General features: G+C 49.3%; 3 protein-coding genes across 4 annotated transcripts in view; all 3 read left to right on the top strand.

Annotated features, from left to right (window-relative positions):
• me2 (malic enzyme 2, NAD(+)-dependent, mitochondrial) overlaps positions 1–1,000 on the top strand; it is a gene marked incomplete at its 5' end in the record, with an annotated part of 11,515 nt that extends 10,515 nt beyond the window's left edge. For both annotated transcript variants that reach the window (XM_084439245.1, XM_084439246.1), the window contains 2 exons: positions 217–315; positions 685–1,000. In XM_084439245.1, the coding sequence (XP_084295371.1) occupies positions 217–315; positions 685–846 (261 nt within the window). In that variant the 3' untranslated portion in view covers positions 847–1,000. The remainder of the gene's footprint in view (positions 1–216; positions 316–684) is intronic.
• A 2,456-nt stretch (positions 1,001–3,456) lies between these two features.
• elac1 (elaC ribonuclease Z 1) lies at positions 3,457–7,997 on the top strand (the record flags this gene model as incomplete). Its single annotated transcript, XM_084439636.1, has 3 exons — positions 3,457–3,674; positions 6,727–7,203; positions 7,519–7,997. Exons 1-3 carry the CDS (start codon positions 3,518–3,520, stop codon positions 7,995–7,997), a joined length of 1,113 nt encoding a protein of 370 aa, XP_084295762.1. The 5' UTR covers positions 3,457–3,517.
• A 715-nt stretch (positions 7,998–8,712) lies between these two features.
• On the top strand, positions 8,713–16,815 carry smad4b (SMAD family member 4b). The gene is made up of 11 exons (XM_084439247.1): positions 8,713–8,850; positions 9,455–9,965; positions 10,390–10,564; positions 10,660–10,689; positions 10,905–11,123; positions 11,236–11,343; positions 11,742–11,792; positions 11,928–12,111; positions 12,668–12,836; positions 13,286–13,424; positions 13,998–16,815. The coding sequence occupies exons 2-11, from the start codon at positions 9,726–9,728 to the stop codon at positions 14,207–14,209; spliced, it is 1,527 nt and encodes a 508-aa protein (XP_084295373.1). The 5' UTR covers positions 8,713–8,850; positions 9,455–9,725; the 3' UTR covers positions 14,210–16,815.
• The last annotated feature ends 337 nt before the right edge of the window (positions 16,816–17,152 follow it).

The raw sequence follows: 17,152 nt of genomic DNA, 5'->3' as shown, positions 1-17,152 counted from the left end.
GTAAGCTAGTGGTTAACTGGAGTTGAGCCGGTAACCGAAAAGGCACTGATTCAAATACCTAAGTGAAAAATCCGAGATCCTAAATGACTAAAATCAAAATGTATTGTAATCATCTTGTCTGGTCCCTGCCTTCAGCTCGCTGTGTTATTTGACTGGTTTCTCCTCCGGGCTTTAGCTCTGCGGTTTAACTCGTTGTCCTCCCCCCTCCTGTCTCAGACCCTGGCAGAGCAGCTGACCGATGCAGACCTGGCCGAGGGCAGACTCTACCCTCCCCTGTCCAGCATCAGAGAGGTCTCCATCCAGATGGCGGTCAAGGTCAGACTCCATAGGGACCTGGGTTCAAATCCCGCCGGCACCCTTCGCACTCCCTCCCCACCTTGACTATCTCCCTCCCCCTCTTCTGTTGCTAAGCTTTCTGAATAAACCGAAATGTTCAGACAAAACGTTCAGTGCACCCATGCCGGGGCAGAGTGGAGCAGGCTGGTATCATATATATATGATGATATGATGGTATATGATTAAAAACGTATAATCATTTGGAGCGATACAGATCAGTGAACTCCCAGGGGAGGCATGTATGCACGTATTATTCATGGCCTCAAACTGGTACCCACCCTAGCAGAGAGTGGAGATGCCCTGTGTGCCCAGTCAGTGACTTCGCCGTCTCTCCGTCGCCCCCTGCAGGTGACGGAGTTCGTCTACGCCAAGGGAATGGCGTTCCGCTACCCCGAGCCGGTGGACAAGAACGCGTTTGTCCGAGCAACCGTGTGGGACACCAACTACGACTCCTTCCTCCCTGACATCTACGACTGGCCAGGAGTCTCCTTCTCCCCTAAGGAGGAGTAGAGAGAGACCCCGGCGGAAAGACGCGTTCAGATCCCGACAGCTGAGACGGGTTGAGGCCATTCGAGATCCGACTTCTGAAACCAGTGCCTCATCTCAGCTGTGTCGTATCTGAACCCGGCATAAAGAACCCAGCAGCAGACCTGGGTCCAACCAAACACACCTCAAATACCGTGATGTATTTTCCCTACTGTGTGTGTTTGATCCAGGTCTGGTGTTGAGGGGGAGGGGGGGGTGTTCAGGGAGAGACTGGTGGTCAGGGAGAGACTGGTGGTCAGGGAGAGACTGGTGTGGTCAGGGTAATGGAGGAGAGGGAAATAAAGGCTCCGTCCAGAATCAACCCCTAGCCCCTACACACTAGCCAGTCGTTTGGGCCACTGAGGACTAGATGGTGGTGCTGCAGTGCTAACAGCTGTCCAGTTCTTTCAGATCCATGCATCTGTGTTGAGAAGATACCAGCAGTTTTTTTTGGACAGGGCAAAAATGAATTGTAGAGTCCACTCCTCGAGTAGGTTTATTTAAAGAGCAAAGGAGTCATTTAAGAGACCTGTCTCCACTCCTGTCATGGATTTGATCAATTTTATTTATTTATTTCCTCAGGATTTGGCACTTATTATTTTATTAAATGTTTAACGTTTGTTCTGATATTGTATATCGGACATAGAGTTTTTCTTCTTTTTTTTTTCTTTTTTTTTTTTTTTTACAAAGTACTAAGTGAACCTTTTCTCATCTAAACTACCCAACACTCCATAGATGGGTCTTGGTAACAGCTATGTGCTGCTAGGCAGAAAATAAATCAATTGTTCTATATCAAAAAGTAAACAACAGCACCCCAAGCTTTGGAGATATTACATGAATTGTCTATGAGCAAAATATGCAAGTAGAACATTATATCTGTTTACGTAACATTTTTTAAAGATATCCCCATATGAAAGTACATAAATGCCCTCTGATATTATATTATAGTATATGTTTCCTTATCCACTTGTTGAACAATTCAGACACTGACCAATCAGTAACTCCATCTGTGAGTTGGCATGTGGGTGTGAAATGTCTCCGTCTGACTATATTTAACATTAAGATTAACTTGGAAGGGGTGACTTTTGTGATGATCGAGGATCATAATGTAGATTTGACTCTTGACCGTCTGTATTCCATTAAACCCTCAGTCACTCCAGGTTATACTATAGAAAGAGGAAACAGACTTCTACACTCTAGTGTTCCACATCTGGCTAATAGTAAGTCCACAGTCTACATGTGAATGGGGCTCCATTTATACTGTAAAGAAAAGGCCTCTAACTAGGTCCTGTAAAAGACACACACACACACGCACAACCCAATATACCAGCTAGTGTGTGCCACATGTCTCACACACTGTTAGACCAAGCTCGGCAGCATATTAATTTCAAACCTGCCTTTTTCTACAGTTTATACAGCATACATTAGCACATATTTGATATATGAAATGTATTTATTGCTTCACCACTGATTTACATGAAGGATACACACATAGGGGAACAAAGATTAGAGCGAAGGTTGCCTATCACCTTCTCTGTTGATCTGGTAGATGGCTGTGAACCTGCCTGAACAATAAAACCACTTGATTGGTCACTCAGGTGTGAGCGAATCGAGTGTCAGGGCTGCATAGAGCTGTTGATTGGTGGCAGAGCCTAGACGGGTCTAAAGGCCTTAAGGCCTTTTTTTTTTTCTGGACAGAGCCAGCTGTGTGGCCGTTGACCTCAGGATGATAAGACTACAGTATAGAGGATGTATTCTAGAAGCTTCCGGCCATCTACACTGAAGTACCTGTTTAGTCTCAACTACAACCACTTGACTCCAACCCTCACCATATCGCTGCTCCCTTCAAATATAGCCAAAGAACAATAGGTGTGTCGTCATATCATTACAGCCTACATGTGATATCTAACCGAAGTTATACTGTAAAAAAAACTTGAACAACCAAGTGTCAGTCTGTCCCTTGCAGTAATAATGTATGTCCATAACTCTGCCCAGTGCAAACTGTACCATCCTGTATGTCTCCCGTATTGCTGTGCTGTGTTATGTGGTGTTTTGTCAGGTTGCTATTGGTCATTGATTCTCTGAGGTAAGTGCCCTGGCAGGAAGTCCCGCTGACCCTTTGTCCTCAAATGCCATTGAAGTGTAACTACAAGTGGAACATGTAGGCATATGTGTACTGTATTTTTGTTAAGCAGTAATTGCCTTATTGCACGTGCAGCAATCCTTCCTGCCCCAGAACTGTGTGCTGTTACAAATGAAGAATTAAAACTAGTTTTACACTTGACCCTTGTCTTTTGTGTGGTGTTATTCATTTCTAAATCCAATGGTGGGGTTGAGAAGGATTGCGTAAATCAATGATTGGTATGAACGGTATAATTCACAATACTCCGATTATTTGACTGTGTGGGATGTTTATAGTATTTGTGGTTCCACAAAACCTCAAGATAGGTTTAACAACTACCTGTGATCTGTGGAAGGGATTGGAAGAGGGTACGTGGGAAGGAACAACTTTTTGGAATGGAACGCACCCACTTGGAATTGTCGCTGGCCCGTACGTCATCGTCATGCGACTGTGTTTACTAACCACACGAACGATCCATGCTTCTAGGTCCAAGCGGGTGCTGTACGGTGCGTAGTTCCATATAGACTGTCTAAAATGACGATGGACCTGACTTTTCTGGGGACTGGATCGGCGTACCCCTCCCCTCACCGGGGTGCCTCTGCGCTCGTACTCAGGACGGAAGGAGAATGCTGGCTGTTCGACTGCGGCGAGGGGACCCAGACTCAGCTGATGAAGAGCCCATTGAAAGCCAGTGAGTTCAACTGATAAACTACTTCATATATTGTTGATTATACTCTATAATAATACTTTTCATCAACCAAAAATCTGTCTCCTAGCTAGGGCAGCAACGCTACTTCATATATTGTTGATTATAGCTAGCTCGCTAGGAATTATGAAACAATGGAGCATCCTGCCACCAATGATAATACTTTACATCAACCAAAAATCTGTCTCCTAGCTAGAGCAGCAACGCATGGGATTGATTGTGGATTTGGGACAGCAGGGTCGACCAGAGACCGAGTTGTAGTAGATTGGGATAGAGGTGGCGGTGGTCTTTCTTTCGTATCCAAAACGACCAAGCTCTCACATGAAACAACATTGCAAGTCTGCAACACCGCTGGATCTAGCTGGCGAGATATCTGAGATGGATGAAGCTTCACCACCAGGTGTAGCTGCCCAGAGATCAGAGGTGGATGAAGCTCCAAAGAACAACACTGGAGAACAAGAATGAAGGTTTTGTAGCAGCATGCGTGCCGAAATTAACCACTTGTTGGATGAGAAGTATGCCAAAAGAAGATGGACACACATTTCTTGAAAGATGATGACACAAAGGTCATGTTGGGCTTCCATGTTTTGTCAGTTGTAACCCATATGTTTCTGCTTGTTCTGGGGTGGGATTTGAACCCAGGTCTCCCGGGGGACACACCATTTTAACGAGCTTCACCAGCACAGCTGGACGGTATTTATACTGGGGGAGTGAGTTGAGCCAAAAACTCGCTATCTACTCAAGGTGTCATGAGGACTGTTTCACTTTGGTGATGGATGCTGATGCAGCTTCTTCCCTGCCTACTAAACACAGACCAAAAACCTTCTCCTTTTCGGAACTCTGACGTGCCTGAGGCTGAATCTGCCAATCCAGCACCTTGCTCACCTGTTCTACATAGACGGAGAGACTGTCCACCACATTCAGAGAACACCATTGGTGCACTGTTTACACACCTCAGCCCTTCGGCACACTGGCCAGAGAGACCGTGCTTGCGAGACAGCATGTCACATCAGTCTGGGGAGGCTTTTGCCAACCGCGTTGCCGTTATTGTGGACCGCGTTGAAATAAACATGGAGAGAGCATCAAATCTGAAAGCTAGAACACAGACATTTCCCAACTATAAACACAAGCACACCAATACCATGAAGTATCTCACTGGTATTACACCACAGGGAGCTAGCGCTTTCATTTCCTAAGGGTGGGGAGGTCGTGTCAATGACAAGCATGTGACTGTGAGAACAGTGGCCTTCTTCATAAACTATTGCCGGCGGATTGTGTATTTGACGTCAGGGACAGCGTCGGACTAATGTGTGCAGAAGTGAAAATCGTTCACAAGAGGACGCTGCCAGCTGGATGTAAAAGACGTGGAGACACGAGAGAGAGCTCTCCTCAGGATCCATGGGGAGAGGGGGATTGGATGTGTACTAGGGATGTTAATAGTTAATCGACTATCGATTAATTGCGGATAAGAATTTACTCGAGTAAGATTTGGTCACTCGATTGATTGCTTGTTAATGGAACATAACTTTTTTTTTGAACGAACGTTATCAACGGTTGTTCCGTGAAATGGAATCGTGATTTAAGGTCTGACTGCACATGAGGGCGCCCCGCCATGTAGTGAAGGCTAATTGGGATGTCGGGAAATTCCAACGACACGGCGGAAGAAGACAAAAAAATCCGTCAATCAGTCGACTATCGTTTGTTAAGGTTAACAGTTAACAATTAACGAAATTCCTTGAAATTTGCAACCCTAATGTGTACGCAACAAGTACACCATATTAAGTGAGGAGACCGTACCAGTGAGCATGGTTCTCCCATGTGAAGATGAGGACAGGGTTTTCCTTGACGATAATAATAATAATAATACATTTTACAATTGACAAGGTTGTATTTGTGTGCTGTACCTTGACAAATGTAAAAACGCTTTTATCTAACGCACTTCATAATAGCCTCTCATTCACCCATTCACACACACATTCACACCAATGGCGGTAGCTGCCATGAAAGGTTCTAGCCTGCTCATTGGGAGCAATTTGGGATTCAGTGTCTTGCCCAAGGACGCTTCGACATGTGGACAGGAGGAGCCGGGATTCAAACCGCCGATCCTACGGTCATTGGACGACCCGCTCTACCTCCTGAGCCACAGCCGACCCAGTGACAGACATAAACCCCCTTGTGATGTAGACTGCATTAACAGCATTAATCCTATATTAAATACCACCCATCCCTACAGCTAATCACCACTACAGGAACTAATGGTAAGAAGATAGATTGGTGTGAAAGGATTATGTACATGCTATATGGGTATGAATAATAAATAAATAACAGGGGGGGTATAGACATTTGCATTGTGCTTATTAGGGCTGCACGATTATGACAAAAGATAATAATTGCGATTATTTGCTTCAAAAGGCTAATTGTGATTAATAATTGCGATTAATATTTAATATATAATATTAATATATAATAACCAAAATGCTCCCAAATCACGGACGTTGATCCCTTTCTTGCTACTAACTCACTGACCTCGTTTTCGTTTTTTTTCACTACTCACGGCTGCGGGTACTGAAATTGCTACGCACAGCACACTCAGCGGGAACACGTGATTGGTCAGACAGCATAAGCGCCTGTGATTTGTCCGTGTAGTCCTAGCACACTCAATTCAAAGCAAAATTATTAATCACATTAATTGCCGTCTCTTGCGATTAGTTAATCGCGGAGGTCATAATCACGATTTCGATTAATTCACGATTAATTGTGCAGCCCTAGTGCTTATACTATATACACTAGATGTTCTAGGTAGATTCATTCAGGTGTGGGACGACTTGCGGGAAGAAGCTCTTTCTGAGCCTCTCTGTGCTCGCCGTGTGAGTGCGGTATCTCTTCCCTGACAGTAGCAAGTGCGGTATCTCTTCCCTGACCGTAGCAAGTGCGGTATCTCTTCCCTGACCGTAGCAAGTGCGGTATCTCTTCCCTTACCGTAGCAGAGAGAACGGTCCATTTCCTGTCCTGATCCCCATCGTTCTCCCCCTCCCAGGTCGAATCACCAAGGTGTTCATCTCCCACCTGCACGGTGACCACCTGTTCGGCCTTCCCGGACTACTCTGCACCGTGAGCCTCAACACAAACCCCGGCGCCGCCCAACCGGCGTCCTGCGTGGACGTCTACGGTCCCCGGGGCCTCCGGCGCTTCCTCCGCGTGGCCCTGGAGCTCACCTCCTCCCAGCTCCTCTTCCCCTACTCCGTCCACGAACTGGAGCCCACCCCGGACCAGAGCCCCCCGGAGGGCCAGCTCAGCCCGGAGACCACGGCCGACTCGGGGCCCCTCCACCCCCAGGAGCGGCCCGGACGGACGGTCCCCCTGGAGGCCGCGTCCGACAGCTACGTCCTAGTGGACGACGAGCGCTTCGTGGTGAAGGCCTTCCGGTTGTTCCACAGGGTTCCGTCCTTCGGGTTCTCCGTGCAGGAACGCGATCGTCCCGGGCGTCTGAACACGGAACTACTGAAGGATCTTGGTAACTAAATCTAAACTCACTCGGGCTTGGCTTAGGGTAGGCTTACCAGTCACTTCAAAGTTGTTTTTATTAACAATGTTAATAATGTTAATGTTAACCCAGCGCTCTGGGTATCATGAAGGGCGCTATATAAATCCAACTTGATTGATTGATTGAATGTGGTCAATAACACAAAAAAGGCTAGCCATGTGACAACCTTTAGACTTATGTACCTCAGGCCATAGTAACAAAAAGGTAAACAATTAAATATTTGAATCTATTTGAATCAATTCAATCGTATTCTGTTGTAACACAGTCTCCTGTATTGGCCCCCAGGTTTGAAGCCCGGGCCCCTGTACGGCCGGTTGAAGGCAGGCGAGTCGGTGACGTTGGAGAGTGGCCGGGTGGTGTCTCCCGGCGAGGTGATGGAAGATCCCATCCCGGGCAGGAAGGTGTGCGTCCTCGGGGACTGCAGCTCCCTGCTGGGGGAGGGGCCTCTGACGGCGTGCCACCGGGCGGACATTTTGGTTCACGAAGCCACGCTGGCGGACCAACACCGGGAGAAGGCGGTGGATCACGGACACAGCACCCCCAAGATGGCGGCGGCGGTGGCGCGGGCGTGCGAGGCGCGCAGGCTGGTGCTCTACCACTTCAGCCAGAGGTACAAGCCGCTGGCGCTGGTGAAGGAGGGGGAGGAGGAGGACGTGGCGGAGCTGAGGAGGCAGGCGGAGGAGGCGCTGGAGGGGACGGGGATAGAGGTGACCCTGGCGGAGGACTTCCTCAGCCTTCCCATCGCCCTCAAACGACCACACTGAAGCGTGTACTCTTGCTCTTGTACTAAACATGATTACTGTTTGCATCTGACCGGGGCTTTTAATTGTGTGAGTGATTCAAGTTACTAAGTGAGTGTGTCAAGTGAGTGAAGGTGGATGAGTGAGTGACTGAAGGTGGACAAGTGAGTGTGTGAGTGTGTGAGTGTGTGTGTGTGTGTGTGTGTGTGTGTGAGTGTGTGTGTGTGTGAGTGTGTGAGTGAGTGTGTGAGTGAGTGAGTGAGTGAGTGAGTGAGTGAGTGAGTGAGTGAGTGAGTGAGTGAGTGAGTGTGTGTGTGTGTGTGTGTGTGAGTGAGTTAATGAAGTGCTGCAGTCTGTGACATTTGTTTTAATAAATATTCATTAAAAAAAAAAAAAATGTTTTGCTGCATCTCTTTGGTCATCTCTTCATACAAAATGACTGAAAAAGTGAAACAATCTAAAGATAAATGTCACCTAGCATATATGCGGTAGTAATGATATTGTTTGTTTACAGATTTTATGCTAATATAAATGATTGAAACGAAATAATGATTCCCCTGTTGGTTCATTGCATGGGGTGTAAACGGCGGCCTGTTGAACTATTACTGCCACTCTCAAATCGCGCATGCGCAGAGCGCCATATTGAAGGGGACTGGTGGGGAAAGAGGACCAGAGGCCAGAGAAGGCGTTTACCACAATCCGTGATTTCTTTCAGCCAGATCAGCATATTATGTCTGCACGTTTCTCACGCGGCTATGCTTATTTCTCTACCGTTTTCTCAACATGTTTTCCTAGTCGATAGAGAGACATCTATGCGGATTAAGAGAAGAGCACAGTTCCAAATACGAGAGCTGAACCCCCCGGTCGTGTATGAAAGGTTAGGCTACCGTGAGCTACGTGTGATTAGATAGCCACATCTCACAGCCCCCCCCCCTGATTGCTAAATCAGAGGAGTTATCCATCAAATATAGTGTACAGCATCGATATTATAAAAAGCAATGTTATCCTACGCGTGAGGAGTGTATCTGATCGTCCTGTGCTTGTTTGAACGCCAGGGAGCGAAGCTAAGCTAAGTTTGTTGATATCAGAATTTGTCAACAACAACTAGCTAGGTAGCTAGCATGCTAGCTTGACTGCAAACACCAGCTAGCCCCATGCATGCATAGCCTGCTAGTTAATGCTGTTATCTTACCAACTGATATTGCTTGCCAGAAACTGTTGACTTACTCTGAACATTTATTGATATACTTAGGTGTCTTGATGAACGATCACAGATACACCATCATCACTGACATGAGCTAGCCATGCGACACCAATGTTTATCAACACTAGCCAGTTTAACCGATAAGATCTGATCTCTATAACCCAAATATTGGATCTAACCATCGCAGGCGGGTGTGGTGTCCGCTGCTAAGCCTTATGCATCAGTGTGGTTGTGTGCACATGGAAATATTCCTTTTCTCTTTAATTCTGTCTTCCAGATAACTCGACCCTTGCCCTTAAGGTGGTGGGTGTGTGGGGAGTTTCACAATCATATGTCCTCGGATGCTACTGGACTCAGCTGGACTATCTGAGTGACAGACAAGCAACAGAAGAGACAGAGAGAGAGAGACTCTGCAAGACTGACCGATGCGGGTCTCCGCATAGCTATCGAACAAAGACCCATCTACATCTGTAGACCGGGGACTTTCCTGACCCTGTGCCTCCCGTAAGAACTACAAACACCAGGGTGCACCCGCCGCGGCCCTCAAGATGTCCATCACCAACACGCCTACTAGCAACGACGCCTGCCTCAGCATCGTGCACAGCCTCATGTGCCACAGGCAGGGCGGCGAGAGCGAGACGTTCGCCAAGCGCGCCATCGAGAGCCTGGTGAAGAAGCTGAAGGAGAAGAAGGACGAGCTGGACTCGCTCATCACCGCCATCACCACCAACGGAGCGCACCCCAGCAAGTGCGTCACCATCCAGAGGACCCTGGATGGACGTCTGCAGGTAGGGAGTTCCTTTAGATGTACTCATACAGTCACACACACGCACATACACACCCACACACACACATTCTCTTTCTCACACACACATACACACCCACCCGCACACATTCTCTTTCTCACACACACAAACACACCCACCTGCACACATTCTCTTTCTCACACACACATACACACCCACCTGCACACATTCTCTTTCTCACACACACACATGCGCACGCACACACACATTTGAATAATTGATTTATGTCCACAAAAATAGAAATACACACGCGCACACACACAGAGTCGAGAAAGATGAGTGAGAATGTTAAATGTATCTAAAACCATTCAAACCATGCTGCATCGATCACCCTGTGTGTGTGTGCGTGTGTGTGTGTGTGTGTGTGTATGTATGTGTGTGCGGTGTTTCCTGTGACGTTGACCAGGTGGCAGGACGGAAGGGCTTCCCCCACGTGATCTACGCCAGGTTATGGCGATGGCCCGACCTGCACAAGAATGAGCTCAAACACGTCAAGTACTGCCAGTTTGCCTTTGACCTCAAATGTGACAATGTGTGTGTGAACCCCTACCACTACGAGAGGGTGGTGTCGCCAGGGATCGGTGAGTGCGCCGGCTATTCGTTGGTGTTGGATGTGCGAGCGAGCGCTGTGAGTGACAGATCCAACGTCCAATCATCTGTCTTGTTTCTCCCACAGACCTGTCGGGCTTGACCCTGACCAGCTCAGGTGAGGATGGACTGAGGATGGACTGTTGCTTTGTCTTGACATGAACATTTTCTTCATTTAAATGACCTGAGACCAGCTTAACCCAATCACCCCTCGTCCTACCCTTGTATTTGGACACTTCACGTTGCTTTATTCTATTCTACTATATTCTATTTGATTTCCCATGTCATATCCTGTTCTATTCTCTCACTTCCTGTCCTCCTCCCCCCTCCCAGTCCCCAGCTCGGGCCTCATGGTGAAGGACGAGTACGATTTCGACGGCCAACCGTCTCTGCCGACCCTGGACGGGGGGCACTCCCTCCAGACCATCCAGCACCCCCCCTCCGGCCGCGCTGCCCCCTCGGAGCCCTTCAACGCCCCCGCCCTCCTGGCCCCCTCCGAGGCCTCCGCCTCCGCCACCTCCGCCTTCCCCCCCATCGCCGCCGGCTCAGGAAGTGAGCGCGCTTCCCCCTCCATCCGGCCAACATGGCGGTCGTATTATTAATGAGCGTTTTGTCCCTTCACACACACACACACACCCTTACCCTCTTCCTGTGTTCCCTCCAGACACCCCCGCCACCTGGACCAGGAACAGCAGCTTCACGGCCAACATGCCTCACCACCAGAACGGTCATCTTCAGCACCACCCTCCGATGCCGCACACCGGACACTACTGTGAGCCCCCCTGTCCCCCATCCCGTAGCGAAGCCGGCGCCACGGCAACCTCGGTCCCCGGTTCCCGCGGTTACCCTGTTCCGTGACAACCCGGTCCCAGAATGCTCTCGTATCCACCGGGTTGTCTTTTTTTTGGGGGGGGGGGGGGGCTAGGAAAGGGGCCGCTTTTCGAAAAACCGTCATTGGTGTGCTTCCACCAAAAGCTCCGAGATTTTTATTCGAAGCGCCGTGCGCAAAAAAAAAAACGCCGGGCGCTCTGCCGTGAAAGAGACAAGTTTGCGAGCGTTTTCTCCCCCATCGAAACCAATAGAACAGATTAATCTCCAAAAAAAAACAAACACCCAGTGAATCGGTGGCCTGAGATGCGAGCTGATTGTTGTCGTCTGTCTCCCACGCAGGGCCAGTGCACAACGATTTAGCCTTCCAGTCCCCCATATCCAGCCACCCAGGTGAGCGGCTGCTAAAGCCGGACATTCGTGTCTATTTTTAATCTATTCTGTAGCCGATCTTCTTTATTCTATTCTATTCTAATCTGTGTGTGTGTGTGTGTGTGTGCGTGTGGGTGTGCGTGTGTCTTGTTCCAGCGCCAGACTACTGGTGCTCCATCGCCTACTTCGAGATGGACGTGCAGGTGGGCGAGACGTTCAAGGTGCCGTCCACCTGCCCCATCGTGACGGTGGACGGGTACGTGGACCCCTCGGGCGGCGACCGCTTCTGCCTGGGCCAGCTGAGCAACGTGCACCGGACCGAGGCCATCGAGAGAGCCAGGTACCCCTGCCGCTCTCTCTTACACACACTCCCTCACACACACACTCCCTCACACATGCACACACACACACACACTCCCTCACACACACACTCCCTCACACACACACTCCCTCACACATGCACACACACACACACACACACACACACACACACACACACTCCCTCACATGTATACCCTCTTTAACCTTAGTCGGGTGCTCAAACAGGACCTAGCCTGGCTCGCTAGCTGATTTCTAATCTGTAGGGTTCCCGGGGCTCTCCAAATGAAGGTTTACCTCTGTCTCTCTCTCTCTCTCTCTCTGTGTCTCTCTCTCTCTGTCTCTCTCTGTCTCTCTCTCTCTCTCTCTCTGTGTCTCTCTCTGTATCTCTCTCTGTCTCTCTCTCTCTCTCTGTCTTTCTCTCTCCCTCTCTGTCTCTGTCTCTCTCTCTCTCTCTGTCTCTCTCTCCCTCTCTCTCTCTCTCTCTCCCTCTCTCTCTCTGTCTCTCTCTGTCTCTCTCCCTCTCTCTCTCTCTGTCTCTCTCTCTGTCTCTCTCCCTGTCTCTCTCTCTCTCTCAGGCTCCACATTGGTAAGGGGGTGCAGCTGGAGTGCAAGGGGGAGGGGGATGTGTGGGTGCGTTGCCTCAGCGACCACGCCGTATTCGTGCAGAGCTACTACCTGGACAGAGAGGCGGGCCGTGCCCCCGGAGACGCCGTGCACAAGATCTACCCCTCCGCCTACATCAAGGTGTGTGTGTGTGTGTGTGTGTGGGGGGGGGGCTAGATCTACCCCTCCGCTTACATGTGTGGGGGGGCTAGATCTACCACTCTGCTTACATCAAGGTGTGTGTGTGTGTGTGTGGGGGGGGGGTTAGATCTACCCCTCCGCTTACATCAAGGTGTGTGTGTGTGTGGGGGGGGGGAGGGCTAGATTTACCCCATGGCTTCCATCCAAGTTGGAAGGATGGGGGGGGATTTAGGGAGGGGGAGGTGGGGTAAACTGACTCTGGTGGTCAGCATTGTAAATACTTGATGTGTGTGTGTGTGTGCGTGTGTGTGTGTGTCTGTGTGTTTGTGTGTTTGTGTGTGTGTGCACGCGCGTGTGTGTGTGTGCGTGTGTGTGTGCGTGTCTGTGTGTGTGTGTGTGTGTGCGCGTGTGTGTGTGTGTGTGCGTGTGTCCGCCACCACCCCCCCCAGGTGTTTGACCTGCGTCAGTGCCACAGACAGATGCAGCAGCAGGCCGCCACGGCCCAGGCCGCCGCCCAAGCCCAAGCCCAAGCCGTGGCGGGGAACCTCCCCGGACCCGGATCCGTGGGGGGCATCGCCCCCGCCATCAGTAAGACCGCACACACACACACACACACACACACAAGAAAGATCTGGGAGACCTGTTGTTTTGAGAGAGACTTCACGTTGGCTTTTATCGCCCACCCGACAGGTGCAACCCATATAGTGAGAATAAATACGCCTGAGTACTGAGAGTGAGCCGACTGTAATTGAAATCTTCTTATAAAATCTTTATTATTTTAGCCTATATTTAGATTAGCCGACTAGAATTTCCTATGTATAAACGACTATCTGCGCACATCCCTAACACACATGCGCACGCACACACACACACACACTCACTCACTCACACACACACACACACACACACACACACACACACACACACACACACACACACACACACACACAGGACCTGGATCTGTGGGGGGCATTGCCCCCGTCATCAGTAAGAGCTCTCTCTCTCTCACACACACACACACACACACACACACACACACGCAGTATACACATAATATCTGTTACAGTTCTGAATCTTTTTCATGTGCATGCCTTTGAGACCGAGACTCTATAAAGCTATAGATAGTTTGAACCCTGCGTGCCCCCCCCCCCCCCCCCCCAGGTATGTCTGCTGCAGCAGGCATCGGGGTGGATGACCTACGGAGACTGTGCATCCTAAGGATGAGCTTCGTCAAGGGCTGGGGTCCCGACTACCCCCGGCAGAGCATCAAGGAGACCCCCTGCTGGATCGAGATCCACCTCCACAGAGCCCTGCAGCTCTTGGACGAGGTGCTGCACACCATGCCCATCGCTGACCCCCACCCCTTGGACTAACCCCGCCCATCGCTGACCCCCAGCCCCTGGACTAACCCTGTCCATCTCGGCCCCCCGGCCCCTGGACTAACCCTGTCCATCTCGGCCCCCCGGCCCCTGGACTAACCCTGTCCATCTCGGCCCCCCGGCCCCTGGACTAACCCCGCCCATCGCTGACCCCCAGACCCTGGACTAACCCTGTCCATCCCAGCCCCTGGACTAACCTTACCGCCCGGTCTTCCTGGCACAGGAACTACTTGGCCCTGGCACAAACTGCCCCCTGGCACAAACTGCCCCCTGGCACCAACTGCCTAGGAACCAACGCCTAGACCTGTCTTGATACCCAGCACCCAAGACCCAACTATCCAGGCCAGCACCCAACCCTTGAACTACCTAGCACCCAGCTGCCGTCACCTGGCTTAAACGACTAACCAAACCCCCTGGTTTGAACAAACTACCCAACACCCCATCCAACACTTGGACCGAACCAACCAATTGCCTATTACCTTCAGTCAACCCTTGGACTGAACCAACATACCGAGAGGAAAAGGGGGGTGGTGCTCTTTAACATTTCAGTATGACAGACTTCAAGGAGAGACCCCTGTTTACCTCACCTCGCTCTGAACGGTTCACAATGTTCATGTTTGGAAAGAGGCCCCTCCTCTGTCACTCTGGTGCCCTACCATTGGTCACTTTCAACAGTGGCCCCCCCCACGAAGAACCCTGTCTGTGCTGTTGTTCCGAGCAGCAACTCTCTGATTCTCTCTCTGTGTGAGAAAAGCAGGTTAGGGCGGTTCTAACCTGGATAGAAGCATTTAAATCAGTTCCCAGCAATATTATGATACCGTATTTTTATTTTCTGCGTGTGCATTTTATGAAAGTAAATTGTGTAATAACATTTTATTTTAGCATTTTCTTTATTTCACGTTTTTATTCCATATCCCCTTTTGCTGTGGTATTGTCCTGAGCCCTGAGAATAAAGAGTGAGTGAGAGAGAGGATAGATAGGTGGGTCGGTAGGTAGACACTAGTTAACGGCACTAAAACCCTCGATCACAGCACTAAAGACATTTGTGGTTTTGATCCACATTTCGTAGGGTATATTTACTTTTGCAGGTTTCTGAATAGGGTTTGTTGATTTCTTTTTTTTCCCCCTCATGTAAATAAAGTCACTGTCGTAGCTCTGCTTGGTTTGAAATGCATGTGAATGTTTGCATGAATGGTGAGAGCTGATGGCAGACCGAGGTTACCCCACAGTGATGCAGGAGCTGGAAACCTTGAAAAAGAATATTATCGCCCATGGAATAATCAGTCATCAAGTATTATGAACTATTGCAATATCAAGGCTTCGAGTAAGATGCCTCCCAAGCTCTTAGGGTAAACTGTCATCCCTTTGTCTTAAAGAAACGTGTGATGCCCCGCCCCTTCTTCCATTGTCCTCAGCCCCCTTCCTCTCCTCTGCCACCCCCCCCCCCCCCCCCCCCCCCCCCTCCACACACACACACACACACACACACACACACACTAGCTGTCGGTATGGTGAACACTCCTCACCATGCTACAACCAGTTAGGTTTTGACCCCCCCCACCCACACCCCTTGGCATGTGACACACTGTATCTGACTGTTTTGACCCATCATGGTCATTTATAGGTTGAATGATGATGATGAATTTGGTCAGGTGCCAATTTGGGCCTCCCCGGACCCTTCTGGAAGTAGCCTCTGAGCAGAGAGGTGGTGATCAATGCCTTTTTTCCCCCCTCTCTACAACGGGTGTGAGAAAGTAGGCCTAGCTAACGCAGCCAGAGACTCAGGACACCGAGCTTACTCGACGTGTCCGGTTGCAATGCCTGCTGTGTTATGAAGACCTTTGTAATAAATGAGGCCCGATTCATACTCTACGCACGCTACGCCGACGGGGCTGTGAATGCGGGCTGTACGCACGAGCTCGCGTAAAGTTAGTTTTAGATTATCCACACGTTTCTTCACAAAGACGCGTCTAAGTAGCCCATAGTTCGTGCTAGTATTTTGCCTAGAGTACGAATGGGCCCTTTAGTCTTCGTTTCTGCCGAAGAAATGGAATATCTATGATGTGGTTAGTGTGGTGAAATGTAAAGTTGTAAAGGAACTGATGCACTGTGGTGTTGAGCGGAGATGTTGCCGTTGGGAAGACGAGATGCGCTCCTGGGCCCTGTTGATTGACAAAAACGCATCCTTCCTTAAAATGTGAGATCTGATGCAACGAGATAGGTGAACGTGGTGTGCTTCTCTACACAGCTGTCGCCAATCCAGTCATCAGATCAGTGATTTCTTATTTGAAGGAGGGAAGGAAGAGTGCATTCTTAGTGAATTCAAACGGTGCCACAGACCTTTCTGTTACCGAATGATGCTGTTCAGATCTGTCAATCAATGGCTCACTGTGTTATTATGATAAGCCTACATATCTTCACAGTTTTTTTGTTTTGTTATTTTCCTAAATGTTCCACTCATTTGATTCTTGGATGGCAATGTTTAACGTAAAGCTGTCCCTTAGTCCAATATTGTGAAGGATTAAGAGTTTAGGCCAACACACTTGTTTTTGTATGGTTTGCAGTCGGTTTCCATAGTAGGATCATAGAGACTAGAAGATACACACAGCATTATAAAGTTACTGGTGATTTGGACAGATTAAAGTTACATTTTACTTGTATTTCTTATGTGAATATATTAAAACTGCCTGGTATTCTACTCATATGTGATTGCGTCTCATTGGGATTGATTCATAACCCATCACACCTACAGAGTAGGCCTAGGCCAACATCAACATCACACCTTAATAGCTCCATGCATCACCCCCGCGGTAGCTGTCTCTGAGGCCCCGTTAACACACAAACTCCCTACTCTGCGGTGAAAAAGCCATAGACCACACACTCTCTCACAACACCCTCATCAATTCTTAGAGAAAGCAGGGCACCGATATGATGAAG

This window comes from Borostomias antarcticus (assembly GCF_949987555.1).
Source record: "Borostomias antarcticus genome assembly, chromosome: 6".
NCBI classification, from domain to species: Eukaryota; Metazoa; Chordata; class Actinopteri; order Stomiiformes; family Stomiidae; genus Borostomias; species Borostomias antarcticus.
Note: the sequence above shows the minus strand (reverse complement) of the source record. Positions and strands in the feature narration are given on the sequence as shown.